The sequence below is a fragment of the Drosophila obscura genome, unplaced genomic scaffold (genome assembly GCF_018151105.1).
Source record: "Drosophila obscura isolate BZ-5 IFL unplaced genomic scaffold, ASM1815110v1 contig_150, whole genome shotgun sequence".
NCBI classification, from domain to species: Eukaryota; Metazoa; Arthropoda; class Insecta; order Diptera; family Drosophilidae; genus Drosophila; species Drosophila obscura.
The window spans coordinates 2,442,555-2,461,340 of record NW_024542736.1 but is presented as its reverse complement, the minus strand read 5'-3'; the positions used below and the strand labels follow the sequence as shown (position 1 = coordinate 2,461,340).

The window sequence follows — 18,786 nt, the reverse complement described above, 5'->3', positions numbered from 1 at the left end:
TCCCATTCGCTCTTCAGTCCATTTGTGATGACCGTCTTCCCCAAGTCGGAGGCCACCAAGGTCAAGGTGAAGGGTGTCAATGAGCGGAAGAAGACACCTGCCTCGCGGCCAGCCGAGTTTGAGATTGACACAAAGCAGGCCGGCCAGGCGGACATCAATGTGGCCATCAAGAATCCCAAGGGCAAGGCCATGCAGCCGCGACTGGAGGAGGTGTCCACAGGCACCTATGTGGTGTCGTTTGTGCCCGACGAATGCGGCACCTATCAGTGCAGCATCAAGTACGGCGACAAGGAGATCGAGGGCTCGCCGTTCAAACTCGAAGCATTCCCCACCGGCGAGGCCAAGAAGTGCAAGCTGGTCGAGCAGGCGCCCAAGATACAGACCTCGGGCAGTCAGTCGCACCTGACGGTGGATGCACGTGAGGCCGGCGATGGTGCCGTCACCTGCAAGATCACCAACAAAGAGGGCAGGTAAGAGAAATCACTAGACGGAGGATACATGTATGTTTTGTATGCTCAAGCTCAAGTACTTGAATATTTTTGCTACAGCGAAATCGTGGGCATTGATGTGATCGAGAAGGATGGCTTATTCGATATTCTGTACGCCCTGAACGATCCCGGGGACTACGACATCAATGTGAAGTTTGGCGGCAAAGACATACCCAATGGCAGCTTCTCCATCAAGGTAGCCTGAACAGAATCAACATTTACACCAACAACAACAACAACAAATAATCACACTCTAAAACCCAGACACAGCCAAAGCCAAAGCCAAAGCCAAATCTAGTCACAGCTGGGAATTATTTGTTGAAAATTAGCAATTATTATAAGGTTTATCTACATATATATATCGAAACGTTTCTCTAGTCCACATATACATACATACATACGTGTAGATCTATTAGATACATCATCAATGTATACATACATAATGTCTGTCCTGTCCCTAGTCGTCATTGTTTTGTGTGTTGTGTTTCGTGCGTCCCCCCCTCTACATCCACCAAGCAAATTGTTTGGATATACTTATTATATATTTGTTAAAATTCCCTAAATGCAGCAGAGAAAACACGCAAACAATTTTTACATACGATTAAGAGAGCAGCGGGCGCTCAGCAAAAGAGGAAAGCAAAGAATACAATTTAAGTGCAACATTGTAAAACATGACAACAAAACAACAAATAAAAAAAAAACAAAAACAAGGAAAATTCAAACAAAACAATTTCAAACCTAAAAAATCTTTTCGACAAGAAATTCTAAAATTAATTGCATGAAAATTATTTCGTTCTCAAAATTATTTCTGCTATGCTAAATTGCAAATTGCGCTTTGTTTTACATATTATGCATTTAATGAACAAATTATTCAATTCAATTGTTTAATGCTTCTTTTGTTTGTCAGCCAGCCAGCCCTTAGTCTATGTAAGTTGTTTGTGTGTGTTCGTACGATTGATTAATTGTCTGTATAATTGTATTTAATTGTTGATTGTTGGACACTGACTCGAACGCACTTAACACGAGAAACACTAAAAAACAAAACAGTTCCATTCTCCAATATTGAATACTCGTAGAACCACTCGCTTCAGCACATACAAATTTTGCCAAAACGTATTAATTAATATTTGAATAATTGCTAATTTAACAACAATTTTCCTAACCCCCTACTTGCAGCATATACTTTGCACTTGCTTTAAAAAATATTATCTTTCAGCGTGGGAGGGAATGAACAGCGGGTGGCAACGGGGATTGTAAGTATGTAGAATGGCGAGTCCCATTCACGTGTCGCTCATGTTGACAGGTTGAGAAATGAAACCACATAAATACAGAGCCAGAATCATGGGACCTGACAACCGCAGGCGCCCACCAACAATGCACATCATTGGGTTTGGGGATTGAAAAAGTCAGAGACCGACACTTTCGGGCATATTGCCCAAAATGAAATACATTTTCTGTGGTCGAGTGCTCGATTTTTGAACCCAAGATTAATTGAGTTGTCTGTTGTTTTCGCACAAAATTTATGTTTAACAGATATGCACAATTAGCCGGCTGTAAAATTAATTGTGTCCACATTTCTCACTTTGTTAAGGGACCCTTTGCTGCCGTCCATTTCTGACAGCAGCAACTTCATTATCTACGTGATCCGATGCACACGCGTACACAGAAAAAACAGAAACCTCAAATGCTATTTATGGCACTTCTTCTCTCAAGACATATCAAAGTTGAATGAAAGCAGACAAGCTTTTTTTTTTCGTTGGCTCTTTATAAACATTAGAAATAGAACATAAATTAACACGTTGTTTTGGCCACAAAAAAAAAATATAATTAAATTATGAATTCCACGCGGACATTTGGTCTCTCCCAGCCAACAACAAAATGAGGGGAGTCCATTCTAATGGATGAATTTTGAAATTATATTCAGAATTATATATAAAATACGTTAATATATATACACAAAAATATATTTATCGCACGCGCAGCCAAAGAGGGGGAACATTTACCATGAAATTATTTGATTTTGAAAGGAATAATCTTGGACTCGTAGGGAAGTGTCATCATAAAGGATATTCAACATGAATATTATTTGCAATTTCTTTCCGTTGAAAATTCAGCTCCCAAAAGGTTTCAAAAGACTAAAGGCTTAGGCTTAGGGTATACCCGGAAATGGAAAACATCAACAATTGGTAGATGAAAATTCCCCCAAAAAACACTGGCATCCGTCTACGCCACTGTTGTTCAAAGAGGATGTAAATGGTTTTAGGGAGGGGGCGCCATGCCACGATGACAACCCATGCTGATTCAGCATGTTCTGTGTGTGGCTGTTCTGTTCTCTCCACAGGTTGCAACAAAATCACGTATACGCCGTATTGCACGGCGAGTGCATATGAAAATGAATTTTTGCTGCGGCCAGCCAACACACAAAATTCGCAAGTAATTAAAATAAGAAAACGAATTTATAATGAAAATGGCGCAAAGTGGGATTGTGCTGATTTCTGCTGCCATAAAGACGTGGCAAGAAGCAGACGACACTAGTCAAGACGTGCCACTAGTAGTGGCAGCAGCTAGCACCACTCACCGATTGTTAGTCAGAGATTGTCCTGTATTTGTCGTCGACGTGATCGTTCCGCAGCGGCAACTGGAAGGTGCAGAAAAACGGTGCAAAAGATTTCAATTTTGATTGGGGCTAGGGATATTCCACATGGCCTGGCCAATCAATGTGCCACATACGCATACGTACTCGTGCGAGTAGAGGAAAAATACTATACGCAGCTGAAGGAAACAACTGTCGCCCGCCCGCTGGCGATGCGATTCGATGCGATTTTTCCTTGCTGGTCTATTGATTGGCCGTGCATTGGCGTACTTCTTATTAATAGCCCAAATATTTTATAGAGATTTGTATCTTTGACTTTTTCCGATTTGGCCACGGATACCAAAATCAGACCAGCATGGCACGAAATCATTTCGATATACAAACACTCGTATACATATATTTATATAAATATGTATGTGCATATGTATTTGGCATTCGTTATTGAGTGCTTATGTAACAGCTGCAATTGTGGAAATTCTTTTGCACAATCGTGTCCGCATCAATCAATTTCACTTCCTCTCCAATCATTTCTGTTTGTGTGCAAATGTGAGTGCCAGGAGTGTATTGTGTTCCATAGTTTCACACTTTCAAGTTTTTCTATATCAATCAGTGCCCCCGAGTCTTAATAATAAGCAGACCAGATGCGGTAGTTCCTCAATATTTGTTCACATCTCTTCACAAGTGCAAAGTATGCCAGTATGATGGGCCGCCAAGTAACCCAGATCCCAGATCCAGCCGAGTGCCAACTAATCAAGTTTTGGCCATTCGGCTGTTCGGCTGAGTGTGTGTGTTGTTCTATTTGTTCTGGATTCTCACCCCATTGAAACACTTTTGGGCCTTCCTAATTTTCGATTTTATTTCCATTGACCTCAGGCTGTCGAAAGCATCGAGGAATACTCGCACAGCGAATACATCGAGGAGCACACAACCAAAGTGGTTCAGAAAACAACGCAGGTAAATTCATATAAATTTAATTTTAACTTTAAAAAATTATTTTAAAAAAAACACTCACGAATAAGATTGATTAAAATAATTTTTAGCAAAACAGCGAACAGAAAAATAATAGAGAATTTCTTTTTGAATAATTTTTCTACGAAGTGTTGTTAAAAATCTCCGAATTGGCTATTCCTTTTAAAAATTGTATTATATTAAAGCCAAAATGTATGAGAAAAATATATTTCTGAAAACCCCGAGTTTTGATATTAAACACACAACGAAATGGTGAAAAGTATTTCAAGAAATAATCATTTGTTTTTTAATATTTAGAAACATATTTCATTATTAAAATTTTATTCCTTTGCAGAGCGAACTTGTAAACGGAAAATCCGAGATCTCCTACCGAAGTGTTGCCTTTGAGAAATTGCCACTACCCACAACAGGCGGCAACGTTACAGGTGCGTACAGTCGTCCCCTATTACCTAAACATAACACATAAAATACTGTAGACTTGGGTGTAGATAAAACCCACAAAAAAAAAAGAATAAGATCACATCGTGAGAAAAGTTAATCATTTGTGAAAGGCGCACAAGCAACAGTGCACAGCGACGTATTTAATTAAACTAGAATATACTCGTAAAGCAGTTTATTTGTTTAATCTAAAAAACTTTTATGCGCCATTAAAAGCGGTCTGCTCGCAATAATCTCTAATAATTGCAAAATGTAGCTCACCCAAAACAGACTGAATTGTGAGGGGGACGGCCATTGTCACACCAAAATATTTGGGACCAGCCCAGGTGTCGTAAATCTCTGAATTATATACACATAGAAATATACATAAATACCAGAATATATCTATGAATTTTCACCAAAATGTCGTTTGCGAGGCGTCGCATTTGGATGAGACACAATGGACAGACAAGTGGCAACGCACCCCGGACAGACACAGACACAGAGACAGAGGCCAGAACAGATGACGGGGCCATAGACGACTGACTGACGGGTTATCAGGCTAAACGTTGACAGGCGACAACTTAATTAGACAATGCGCCTGTGGCGACATTTTGGGGGGTCTCTCTCTCTCATATTTTGGCTGCAATTTGTGCAGGCAATACTTTCACTTGATTTCTCGTTAGGATTTTCTTTTGTTTTCCATTCCGTGGCGTTCATTGACTGGCGGCCGCCCGCCACTCCGTGGCTCGTGAACAATAATTGGGTATTAAACATGAATATGGCCGGTAATTACCTAAATTTATTCGGCCATGTTTGGGCTGAGCGGAGGAGCGATTTACGGGTTGCAAAGTGTCCGGCCACAAATTTAATGAACATATTCAGAATGATTAATGGCGATTTTCACTCTCTGGCTGCAAATCAATGAACAGATTTCTGCAGTTTATTCACTGCACTGAGTAGCACAGATATTTGTTCGATTTTTCACGCTTCCATGCAATATTGAAACATTTTCGGCTCCTGTTGGCCTGGTCGAGACATCATCATTAAGATCAGAAGACGCGACACGTTTCATTTGGTAGGCACTCGGATTCATGATCTTCTCAATGGATTTGAGTCAAGTGTCCGCCCAGCATAGTTGTGGGAGGAGCTGCTGCGCTGCGGCGGTGGCTTTGGTTTTGGTTTTGATTTTGGTTCGATGTCGCGCTCCATTTGCTTTGAAGATGGTTTATTGTAAATGATTCGTTTTGGCCAAACGACATAGATTTGTTGCGCATTTGTTGCATTGATTTTTCATTGCCCGTCAAATGAAAGGGGCACAGACTATACACATAACTGTATAATAATTGCCAGCTATAGAAAAAAAACAATATGTTGGTGGATTAATGTGTATTGGGATATGCTAGAGAAAGTTTTCATTAAGGGGTTCTCAAACTAGTACGAGATTTGAGATTTTTAAATTTTTTTTTTCTACTTCTGTACAATTTAGCGATGATTTCTTATAGAATTTATTTCGTATTAATATTGCACATGTGAATTATCCTATAAGTTTGGATGTCATCCTTAAATCTATACCATCTATAGTAATGCTGAGGTCCTAAGTCCTTCCTCAAGGTACCTTGAGTCGCCTAGCTCTTTTTATAAGAGGGCCATCATCGGCATTAATGTTTAAGAAATGTTCTCTTTGAGTTTAAAGAACTTGAATAATTTGTACAAATGCTTTGGCTTGGCACTTAAATATTTGCATTTTCTCATGTACATTTGGATTTGTCATCAGTCGTTCGATTTGTGTGATTCATAGAAAAGATCCCAGATGACAGAATTCGATTGATTTTCGAAAATTGCTTGACAGTGTAGTGTCGCATCCATTGGAGCACACGAATCACAATCTCAATGGCAGCAAATTGATTTCCAATTGCCATAAACCATTACATAAGTATGTACCTCTTAGGGGGGAAAAAAGCGTGTTGGATACAATATTTTCCAACCTAGCAACTCTGGGGACATCGATTAAAATGACATAATACAGATACATACATCGTAGCATGTATGTATGAAGCAGCGAAATGATTAACACATTTTTGGCATACCAGCGCAAATACTGTATTTGTGTTGTATCGGTTTTATGGTCGAATCTGTGATTCCACGCCAATAAAATAAAATATAGAATTATGTATATGTTTGTTCGTTTTATTTTTAAACATTTCCCCGTCTCTTTAATGGTAAAATATTAATAAATTCTCTGTCATTTTTGCTGCAATAAGTAATAAATTTGACTGCCCTGACGATATTTCCACACACACACACACACATGGAATCTCAATCTCAATGCCCGACAAAGAATCTCAAAATCTCAATCTGTGTGTAATACTCGTATGCTTTTGACCCGAAGTCCAATTTGCACCTTTCGTTTTCGAAAATTTGAAATGGCAACTGTTTGAATCTCAATACCAATACCAATATGATGCAGCTTATGTTATTCCGAGTATATAGAAATTATATACACACTCACACACACACTCACTCATGCGGGGCAGGGAGGTCCACACAGCAAATATTTCCAATTTTCTATCTTTTTATCTTTCATATGCCGTTCATTGGCTTGGCTAGCCGTATAGCAGATAATATGATGGCGGCCATACTTTCGAAAATCCACCACTGTATCTGAGAGCGTGTGTGTGATGCTGCTGCTGCTGTTTCTGCTGCTGCTGCGCTGCTTCTGGCCCACAGCAGCAGACGCATCTTTGTGGTAGGAGCCGATGTGATTTTATATTTTGGCCTTAATTTCGATTTGGAACTGTCGATGCTCACTCGAAATCGGGACGTGGAGACGCGTGGACCTAGAAACCGTCGCTGGCAATTAACAAAATAAAACGTTCGCAACCAAATAACATACACAAATACATACAATAATTAAGCAAAAATTCAAAACATTAAAAATTCAAGTGCATTGCAATCGATTACTACCGGTTAAGGACTTTCCTCTCTCTCTCTCCCTCTTACTCTCACTCCCGGCCAGTGCAGGACATTCAACTAAAAGACATTTACATCTACAGAGCCATTAAGATTTTACAATAATTGCCAAGAAGCAATTATATAACCAATTTTTAGTGTGAGTGTCCGGTCGCCGATCTGTTCCATTTGCAATTGCCATTTTGAGTGTCCTCTGGTGTGGGTTTTGGATTCTGGTCAGCAAGGACATGCGTGGCACAGAGTGCCAGGAGTGCTAGTGTTTTGAGCACCACTGTGCCGCCAAATTTATTCATTCCTTTTTTTGAGTTTTGTGGCATATCCTTGCTGCAGCTCAGACCTGCCTGGACCAGAGTAAAACAAGCAGTTCTTTCGTTGTTAAATTAAATTGTTCTAAATTTTAAGTGTCTTTATTTCAATATCAAACATCGAACGTGCGTGCGATTAACGATTATCGATTATCAATTGTCGATTGTGTTTTTTTCCAATTGAAACTCTAAAACAAATTAATCGAATTACGGAAAAATGCACTTCAGTTGGTTGACGGAGAAAGCAGCAGCGCCGCTAGCCACCTGGGCAGATCACTCATACTTCTTCCGACCACAATACTACAAAGTGACCGTCTCCGAGAGCGATCACCCGGAACGGACACACGTGTACTTCAATGAGACGATCATACCGCAGAATCAGGGAATAAATGGTTGTGATTTTATGCCATTGAATTTCAAATCATCGTTTTCAATTATAACACATCAAGGTAAATCCACGCAAAAAGACAACAATAATTTAGTAGCAATGCCGTCAATGTAGAGAGCTTCAATCTCAATGAAATCTGTGGCGCACTCTGGAAGCATCTCAGTGGGAGCGCAAGACCCCCGTTGATAGTTCTTGATAGTTTGCCAAACGAAATGACGTCCGTAATGCCAAAATGTCACACTGGCAGCCACCAGGCAATGCAATCCTCCTGACTAAAGCCCAAAGAATGTTTCATTTGTGTTAATGACAAAACTGACACCAAATTCGCATTCATATTTTCAATTCAATTGAAATCAAGTGCTGTCCTACCCGGTCAAGCGCCAGGCAGGCCCCACACACCACTCACCACACAGAGCGCTGTCTCCGTTTGCCAGTGCTAAGAATTTTGAATTATTACCCAAAAGTCCCCCGAGTGTGTGTGGATCCTCTTCTAGGCCCCAAGCCCAAGGCAATCCAAGCCATTTGTCTGCAAATTATTTTCTATGATTTATTATCAAAATCTGCAACAAAGCGTAAAATTCGTTTGGCTCTCGCACATGCGATTTCTCAATGGTTTCATTCTACTCGTATGCGCCACCATGATAGCCATACACACTGTACAACAAGGGATATACCTAGTAAAATTACGAAGGGTTTATTGTGTCTCATTAAGAGACAAAAAATACATTTTTACTCACTAAACTTTGAAGGTATATCACAAAGGGAAAGGGTCTTCTGTTGCATGCAAAGGACTTTATCTGCCAATTGCTTTTATAGCCGTATAATTAGGTACTTAGTTCAGCTCTCTAAACATTAGCAAGGTTGTATTAACTCAAAGACCATCTGAATATGGGGGATACTCTGCTTCATAATTTGTATTTATTCCCATTTCTTACTAAGAAGCCCGCGGAACACTGCTTACTGAAAGGCTTACAGATGCTCGCATTTGGAGAGGATTTCGTAGAGAATACCTATATTCAACGGATTTATTGGGCGATGAATTTCTTCTGCCCGCTTCTCTGTTGACTAGTGTATAAATTATTTTGTTGCTTTTTTGCAAATGGCAAAGTTGCGTTGAGATATCGAGAATCACACTTGTGCGAGTAACCACTTCCCGCAGACCCTTCGCATGCCCAGGCGGCAGCCTGAGAGTCATTAAATCTTTCATTTGTATTGCCAGCGTCCATTAGATGCCAAAGATGCCTGCCCCCCGCGTCCACCGTCTGCGTCTCCTTCTTCGCAGTCCCAGTCGTTTCTCATGCTTCAATGGGCGGTGCTGGCAGGTGATATTGGCCAGAGGGGGTGGAGCGGTGGGGTCGGATCGTAGACCGACGGACAGCAGCAAATGTTCAAACATAAATAATCATATTTTTGTTTTTTGAAGAGGGCTCTGGGATATATACATACACATCTGTGGACATAGTTTTTTCTTGGCAGCCACTTTTTAATTCGTTCAATTTCTTGCGCATTTTTTATAAAGAGTTCTCTTCCCTCTGTTTTCCATCAAATGCACGCACTCGACACAATATTTTATCGTTAATTTGCAAGAATTCTATTTGAACATTTTTTCGAATTGCTTTTTAGAATTTTACATGTCATTAAAATCAAAAAAATTGAACAGCTGAAAGCGGCTGTTGGTTCGTTTATGAAGTGAATAATGGGTTTCTAGAAAGGGTTCATTAGCCGATACATTCTTGGGCTTCAGAAGCTGTAAGATCATCCTCTAATAATGTAAGTTATATAAGCATAAATGCTTTCGAGTTCATCAAATTGAATACTGCCGAGTGTGCCTGCCTTTTGTCAGCGCATAAGCTGGCTATACATTTAGCCATCTTTCATTACCGAATTCTCTGCTGGCAGGCCCCCCATTGTCTTCGGGGTTTTTGCTTGCTTGCCTAGCCGATTAGTTTATTTTGAAAAGTGTCTTGGCCTAAACATTGGACTGGGCACGCGACACGCTGCTCTGATTTATCTCTGTTTACTGCCGCCTTTTGTTTTGTTTGGACTCGGCATTGCTCGTCATGTGGCATGTGTGGGGCGGCGGCTAGTCATTAATTCTGGATGGATCAGATCAGTGCCATTTAATTTATACGAAAATGGGAAGGCTTATCAACTGCTTGGAACGTACATATTTATGATGATTTTGACAACATATTTTTGAAATTTAATAAATCTCAAATTCATGCTAATGATCTTATGGACTGCCAAGCATATGACATCCCTGGCTATAATTAACTAAAAATTTCAATACTTTCGGCATAAATTACTTGACAATATATAGATACAGAGCATTCCAAGGAGCAGCAGTTTGTGATGATTCAACTGCTTCTATGCCATCCTCATTTATTTTGTTTACCCCTCCATGGGAATTGTGTGAATTTCTTGTCAACATCTGAAACTAATGATCCCCAATCTTCCCCCCACATTGTTGTATATAAGAGACGAATATTTTGACTGACGAAAATAGTCATGGCAATGCTGGTGTTTGGGTATATGAATACATATTTTCTGCTGCATACTCCTATAAATACGCGTCCCGAGATATTATAAAAAAGATCCGAATATAAATATAATTTTAGGCACGTGCTCCATTGAGTTTGTCCAGCATATGGAGGACAGATATTGAATATATAAATAGCAGAACTTTATGCATTTTTTATGTGGCATACATAGGTATATAGGAAGAGGGAAGAGGATATGTACCTATGTATGTATAGCCCATCTATGTACATCTGTATATAGTAGAGAACCAATAGAAAACATAAAGTGTTCGTCCTATATTTGACCTCAAAGAGATTCGGGAACGATGGTCGCTTCGATGTTGTTGTCGTTCTGCGTGCGCTCCTGACGGACGGCGTGGGAAAGTATAAAAGCAATTGTAGGCGTTGTGGGAAATTTCTTTGGAAAGCCACAAGATTACTGGCCCCTCAGTCGATGCAAAGCATTCGTTCAGTTGAGAAGTGAATTTTTTACACGGCGTGCCCCCAAAAAACTACCAAGGATATTCGCAAAAGGATAACTCAGTCATCCGCCCCAAAAAAAAACCATTAAGCACAACGTGATCGCATATAGTCGTATTTGTGTGCGCTAAAGTATGTGTAAATTAATGAAATATATTCGAAATAAATACACGAAAGAACTTATTAGTGAGCGCAAAAGTTATGCGATCCTGTTCGCGAAACTTTTGAAATCTATGGAATCTGTGTGGATGGCAGAAACATTTGCTGCAATTAATTTACTTTGCCGTGCGACATCTTCGATCTTTAAATCTGTGTTCTGTGTGCTGTGCTCTGTATGTGGAGACCAAAAATAGATTCTGTGGAATAAAAAATGGCACGCAAATTAGAACATAAAAACGAAATTATGATTTCTTCCAACTTGTCGGGCCACAACTCGCCCACGCCGAATACTAACTGCAAAGAAAAATACTATCCTCTCTTTTTTTTTTTTTGGTGACATCATTTTGCGTTTCCCAATAGAGTGTGTATGGATGGGATGGGTGTGGCCCATAGTTCCTGGGTGGTGGGGGTGTACTGTACTTTTCCAGAGAGCAATTGCTGATCGTGTGCGGCCTTCTCTTCCTTCTACTTGCAGCTGAAGTCAGAATGCCAAGCGGTAAGGTAGACAAACCCGTTATCCAGGACAACCGTGATGGTACCGTCTCGGTGAAGTACGACCCCCGCGAAGAGGGCTCCCACGAGCTGGTCGTCAAATACAATGGCGAACCCGTCCAAGGTAAGTGAATCAGTGAATCAGTGAAAAGTGATTTACTCATAGATCTTGTTTGGTGTCTGATTCTGCAGGTTCTCCCTTCAAATTCCACGTCGACTCGATCACCTCTGGCTATGTGACGGCCTACGGACCCGGCCTGACCCACGGCATCACTGGCGAGCCAGCCAATTTCACCATCTCGACCAAGGGAGCCAGCGCCGGTGGCCTGACCATGGCCGTCGAGGGACCCAGCAAGGCAGTCGTAAGTGCGCGAACATTGTGGATTCCGTGTGTGCCTCTATATCGGTTGGATTCTCTACTTACAGATCAACTATCATGACAACAAAGACGGCACTGTATCGGTGCAGTACCTGCCCACGGCGCCCGGCGAGTACCAGGTGTCGGTGCGCTTCGGCGACAGGCACATCAAGGGATCGCCCTACTTTGCCAAGATCACTGGCGAGGGTCGCAAGCGCAACCAGATCTCGGTGGGCTCTTGCTCGGAAGTGACCATGCCCGGCGACATCACCGACGATGATCTACGCGCCCTGAACGCCTCCATCCAGGCGCCCAGTGGCCTGGAGGAGCCGTGCTTCCTCAAGCGCATGCCCACCGGAAACATTGGCATTTCGTTCACACCCCGCGAGACCGGCGAGCATCTGGTCTCGGTGAAGCGCCTGGGCAAGCACATCAGCAACTCCCCCTTCAAGGTGACCGTCTGCGAGCGCGAGGTGGGCGACGCCAAGAAGGTGAAGGTGAGCGGACCCGGACTCAAGGAGGGCCAAACGCACGCGGACAACATCTTCTCGGTGGACACACGCAATGCCGGCTTCGGCGGTCTCTCCGTCTCGATCGAGGGTCCCAGCAAGGCCGAGATCCAGTGCACGGACAAGGACGATGGCACGCTCAACATCTCGTACAAGCCCACCGAGCCGGGCTACTATATTGTCAACCTAAAGTTCGCCGATCATCACGTGGAGGGATCACCCTTCACCGTCAAGGTGGCCGGCGAGGGCAGCAACCGCAAGCGCGAGAAGATCCAGCGCGAGCGCGACGCCGTGCCCATCACGGAGATCGGCAGCCAGTGCAAGCTGACGTTCAAGATGCCCGGCATCACCTCGTTCGATCTGGCCGCCTGCGTCACCTCGCCCAGCAACGTCACCGAGGATGCCGAGATCCAGGAGATCGAGGACGGCCTTTACTCTGTGCACTTTGTGCCCAAGGAGCTGGGTGTGCACACCGTCTCGGTGCGCTACTCCGAGATGCACATACCCGGCTCTCCCTTCCAGTTCACTGTCGGTCCCCTGCGCGACTCGGGCAGCCATTTGGTCAAGGCCGGAGGCTCCGGCCTCGAGCGCGGCGTCGTCGGGGAGGCAGCCGAGTTCAATGTGTGGACTCGTGAGGCGGGCGGTGGTTCGCTGGCCATCTCCGTGGAGGGTCCCAGCAAGGCAGATATCGAGTTCAAGGATCGCAAGGACGGCAGCTGCGATGTCTCGTACAAGGTGACGGAGCCGGGAGAGTACCGCGTGGGGCTCAAGTTCAACGATCGCCACATACCCGACTCACCCTTCAAGGTGTACGTCTCTCCGGATGCGGGTGATGCCCACAAGCTGGAGGTGCAGCAGTTCCCGCAGGGAAACATCCAGGCGGATGCCCCCTACCAGTTTATGGTGCGCAAGAACGGTGCCAAGGGCGATCTGGATGCCAGAATTGTGGCCCCATCGGGCACCGACGACGATTGCTTCATCCAGGCGATCGACGGCGAGATGACCTCGGTACGCTTCTATCCACGCGAGAACGGAATCCATGCCATCCACGTCAAGTTCAATGGCGTCCACATACCCGACTCCCCCTTCAGAATCAAGGTCGGCAAGAATGTGGCCGACCCAGCCGCTGTCCATGCCACCGGCACTGGCCTGCAAGAGGTCAAGACTGGACACAAGGCCGACTTCATTATCAACACCTGCAATGCCGGCGTTGGCACGCTAGCCGTCTCCATCGATGGCCCCTCCAAGGTGGCCATGGACTGCACAGAGGTCGAGGAGGGCTACAAAGTCCGCTACACTCCCCTGCTGCCTGGCGAGCACTACATCACGGTCAAATACAACAATGTGCATATTGTGGGATCTCCCTTCAAGGTGGACGCCGTTGGCGAGAAGCTGGCCGATGAGGGTGCTCAGGAAACGTCGTCCGTCATCCTCGAAACGGTGCAGAAGTCGGCCAAGGGTGGCAAGAACACCGGCGTTCATCTGCCCGCCTTCAAGTCCGATGCCAGCAAGGTGGTTCCCAAGGGCATGGGCCTGAACAGGGCCTACATTGGCAAGCAGAATCAGTTCAGCATCTGTGCCACCGATGCGGGTAAGTGCATTATCATCAGGCATTCTGTACTAGCACTAACCTCTGTACATTATTCCTCTGTTTAGGCAACAACATCTTGTATGTGGGCATGTACGGACCGAAGGGACCCTGCGAGGAGTTCCATGTCAAGCATGCTGGCCACAACAACTACAATGTGCAGTATCTGGTGCGCGATCGCGGACAGTATGTGCTGCTCATCAAATGGGGCGAGGAGCATATACCCGGCTCCCCATTCCAGATTGATGTCTAGATCTAGCCAGGCGGCATATATGTATCGTAAAGTAGGATATATGCCTCTCCTCCCCCGTCGTATGAGTACGAGTACGAGTACGCTTTATTATGTACCGCATCCCCATGTTCCAGGGTCAAAATTCGTGTGTCTGTTTTCAATTTTATCTCTCTCCTCTCTCTCCCTCTCTTGTTTTCATCATAATTCTCTTTTTGTTTAATTTGAACTTCTTGCTTTATCGCGCTACTTATATTAGGTAAGTTTTTTGTTATTTGTATATACATGGAAGAAGCTTCTGGTTTTTTTTTTTGTTTTTCGACTCGAGAAGGTAAACGCGACGCGCCATTTTTCAACTTAAATTTTATTTGATTCGTTTATGTTTTCTTGTGAATACATTGACACTAAGCAAAGCTCAATACGTACAGATTGATTTGATAAAGCTAATCGCAAATAAATGCAAACGAAAAAAGCAATGGATATTTCGACAGATACATATATATTTTTTGGGCACACAAGAAGTACAGTACGACTACTATTGCAATGCGAATAAATCTCTTAAACAATTATTTAATACTTAAGAACACATTTATGATGGATTATTATGATTATTATGACGTATTATGTTTTTTATTATCACCTATCGACATTGTAATTTACGTGAAATAAATCAAACAAAATCTACAAAATAATTTTAAAACTTTCTTTTTCTCTTCTCTCGCTCTCTCTCACTCAACGGATGTTTTGAAAACACAAGAATATAATATAACAACTAAAGAACAATTGTTTAAGTCGAAAGGGTTAAACTTAAAGTTACATACATGTGTTTATATTTATAACTGGCGAATCAATCCTCTTTGGGATTGCCCAGAACGCTGTACACTTCCCCATAACGCTGGATGTGCTCGAAGATGTCCTCTTCGCTGGAACTAGACGAACTGGAGGTATGTAGCTCGTGCACCAGAGTGTGGGCAGAGTCCGGGCTGGCACTCAGAGCGGCCGCCAGCTTGGGAGTGGGGCGATAATAGACCGAGTGGCGGCCGTCGAAGCTTCGACTGCCAATGTGGTACTTGAGATACTTTCTGGCACGCCGCTCTCCAATGATCCGCCCAAGATCCTGCTCGTTGAGCGTAAAGTTGCCCGATCCGACTGAGGTGCTGCTGCTGTGCAGCAAGATGCCCCTCTTGGTAAATTTAAATGGCGGCGCTTTTTCCTCCTTTGCCTCACAGCTAGTTGTGGATGTCACCACAGTGCAGTCGGCCTCACCGCCCGCTTTGTTTGATTCCTCGTCTGGCACGGTCTCCGTTGATGAATCGAGTATGATAATTGTGTCGGGTTTCGTTTCCTGCTCCGAACTGCTCACGGCAGAGCGCCTTTTCACTCTCTGCTTGTTGGGTAGGACCCGAGTACAGGCCGTATCATTGGCCAGGGCGGTGGAGTTGCAGGCCACGCTGTTATTGTGGAAGAGCGACTGCGATGGAGACTGCTGCTGCGCTGTCGATTGTGGGTCCGGCTTGGACCTCTGGTCTGGTCGGCGCTTCAACTGCTCCTTTCTATATGTCTCCTTTGACAAGGCCAGGGCACGGCCCATCTCCTCATCCGTGTCATTTAATGTCGTCGTATTCTGGCCAACTCTCTTCATTCTGGACGTACTCAGAGGCCATTCATCTCCATCAGAGCTGCTGGAACTGGCTGCTTCGGCATTCTTTGGCACGGTGCATCGTTTCAGTTTTAACACTGGCATCTTTGCCGCCTGTCCATTGGGTGTGCATTGGGAATCTGGCGAATGATCCACTTCTTCGGTGATTTGAGCCAAACTTGAAGGACAATTCGAATTGATTTTCTTCTTGGCGGATGATCTGGGTGTCAATCGCTTCTCCTTGGGCGCGACAGGTGTGGAGATCTCTACGGGTGATTCTGTTTTTACGATGTTCTGAGAATTGAAGAAATCTCCATCGGTGGTGGGAATTGTTGGCGCAAGGCAAGGCTTATTCTTGGCGACACTGGCTTTCGGTATTTCTTTGGCTGGCCCCATCTTTTTTGGTTCCATTAAACTTTTTTCATCTTCGGAAGTAACGCTCTTGATCCTGCCAACTTCTAGCGTCACTCCCCTCACAGGCTTGGCTCCATCGTCGTCGAGGATTTTAGGCAAACTTGAGGAATCTTTTGTCTTGGCCACGTCTTCGCTGATTGGAGGCAAACTCTTTGACTTGCCGGACAACATAGTTTTCTTCTTTGGCGCCTTTTCCACAGAAGACTTTGGTTTGACCGCTTTCCTAGTTTTGGCCACCTTTTTCTGTTTTACCTCCGAGAAACTCATTAATCGGCTTCTACCTCGGAGTTCGTTTTCATCTGAAGAATCATCCTCTGGCACCGCCTGAAGTTCGTGGGCAGCCATTTCGTCTTCGGAATTTGTTTTCTTGGCCACGACTTTGCTGATTGGAGGCAAATTCATTGGCTTGGCTTTCTTTTTGGATGCGTTTTCCACAGATGAGATCGCTGGAGTGTGTGGCTCCCTTCTTTCGGCGCCACTCAATGGTTTCCTGCGCTCCTTGCGTGCGTCTTCATCGGAAGTGTCGCTGTCAATTAAATTTCTTATCACTAGACGAGTCCCCTCACGCCTTGGAGTATATAATGCTGCAGCGGAAGTTGCCTTCCGAATCAATCTATGCGGGGCTGAACCCATGACACGGTCTCGGCACTTGGAGCGAACGGTCTGTGGTGTTTTCCGCAGCGTGAAATGTTTCTTGATGCAGGTTAGACGATTGCTGCACTTGGTAGGCGTCCCGGTGGGCACGGGACTATTGCAGTTCTCCACAACCCATTCCTCCGTCGAGCTGTTGGCAATGTGCACCACGTCCGCGCACAGCCGGTCGCTGTTGCAGCAGCTGCACTCGTTCTCCATTAGACGTGGACGCAGGTCCAGCTCCTCCTGGAAGCTTTGTGGACGTCGCACGCGGTGCATGGACCGTGATGATGCAGCTTGGTGATGATATTCGCGCTGGCCGCGATATGAACAGCATTCATATGCGCTTCTGGTCAGCACACGTTTTAGGCACGATCTGCAGTCGCACCCACTTAATGTGGCATCCTCGTCCTCGCTTGACGGCGACCCAAACAGCGATGAATCGGCGCGACGCTTACGCAGATGCTTGAGCCGCGTGTGATGGCTGTGGTGGCTGCTGCTGCTGTAGGAGTAGTGCCTGGGACTGCTGGTGAGATAGGCAAGCTTCCGCTCCCTTTCGCGGCGGCGATGCAGCAAAGCCTGCATGTGATGGCGGTGCTCCTGTTCGTCGTCGTAGGCGTACTTGGCACGCAGTTCGTCGCGCTTGCGCGAATGGGTGCGATACATCTTGATGGTGGTCATGTTGGTCATCTTGGGGATGGGTGTGCTGCGTTTGCGACTCTGCATTATATAGCGGGCCGTGTCGATGGAGTGCAGCGACTCGTTGTCGCTGGGATCGGAATGGGAACGTTCATGACTGCAATCGTACCTCTGGGAACTCTCCTCCAGATAGACACTGTTGTTGCGGCGCATCCATTGGCCCACATGCTGTTCAATCTTTTGCGCATCGAAGGTGTCCAGTATTTGATCCAGCCCAGCCGCCTTCCACTTGCGCTTGTGCTCCTGAACAATGGGCATCGTTTGATTCAGAATCTCCTCCATTTCGGCCGTTTTCTCTTTGTTCTCGCCTGCGCACAAAATCATCGTCAGCTCCGCCTTGCTCATGGCTGCCGTTGCATTTACGTTCCCCATGCCCAGGTCCGTTTCCAGCAGTTCATCCTCGGCCGCCTCCTCATCCTCCTGCACATCCGGATCTCTTTCCTCGCCCTTGTACAGTTTCTCAATGTCCCCCAAGTCAACCTCATTGCCATCGCCTGCTTCCCCGCAGTGCTACAAAGAAATCGCTTAGCATTCGGAGCGCCATTTCGCTGCAAAGCAAAAGAGAGCCTCACCTTCATCATGCTGGACCAGCTTTTGGAGCGCTCGTAGACCAGAGCCTCCAATGTTTCCTCGTCCAATAGGGCGTGCGACATGTTTGCATGTGCAGCGTTCTGCTAATTCCTTATTTAATGAACAAAAAACGCGCCACAAACCGAAAATCAAGAAGATGCGAAATAAAGCAAAATGGCCATCAGTGTGACCAAAAATAAATACCATTTAAATACCACAAAAAAACCAGGGAAACGCACTTAACACCCCTCTATTAAAAAAGTTGAGCACCCTTTGTTAAACCACGGAAAATAATACTGTTTGTAAGGGCTCCTTGTAGCTCTTTACTTTCAAAACAAAACAAAAACGGACTAATCGCTAGAAT

At 44.7% G+C, this 18,786-nt stretch overlaps 2 protein-coding genes across 2 annotated transcripts in view; one reads left to right on the top strand and one right to left on the bottom strand.

The window, feature by feature from the left end:
* LOC111081864 (filamin-A) overlaps positions 1-14,884 on the top strand; it is a 30,015-nt gene extending 15,131 nt beyond the window's left edge. Inside the window, 8 exon segments of the mRNA XM_022378054.2 lie at positions 18-470; positions 549-684; positions 3,955-4,035; positions 4,385-4,475; positions 11,767-11,907; positions 11,976-12,145; positions 12,210-14,241; positions 14,307-14,884. Coding sequence (XP_022233746.2) covers positions 18-470; positions 549-684; positions 3,955-4,035; positions 4,385-4,475; positions 11,767-11,907; positions 11,976-12,145; positions 12,210-14,241; positions 14,307-14,491 — 3,289 coding nt within the window. The 3' untranslated portion in view covers positions 14,492-14,884.
* A 228-nt stretch (positions 14,885-15,112) lies between these two features.
* On the bottom strand, positions 15,113-18,632 carry LOC121403833. Its single transcript, XM_041591741.1, has 2 exons — positions 18,425-18,632; positions 15,113-18,362 (listed from the first exon to the last, which is right to left on the bottom strand). Exons 1-2 carry the CDS (start codon positions 18,503-18,505, stop codon positions 15,315-15,317), a joined length of 3,129 nt encoding a protein of 1,042 aa, XP_041447675.1. The 5' UTR covers positions 18,506-18,632; the 3' UTR covers positions 15,113-15,314.
* Positions 18,633-18,786: the final 154 nt, after the last annotated feature.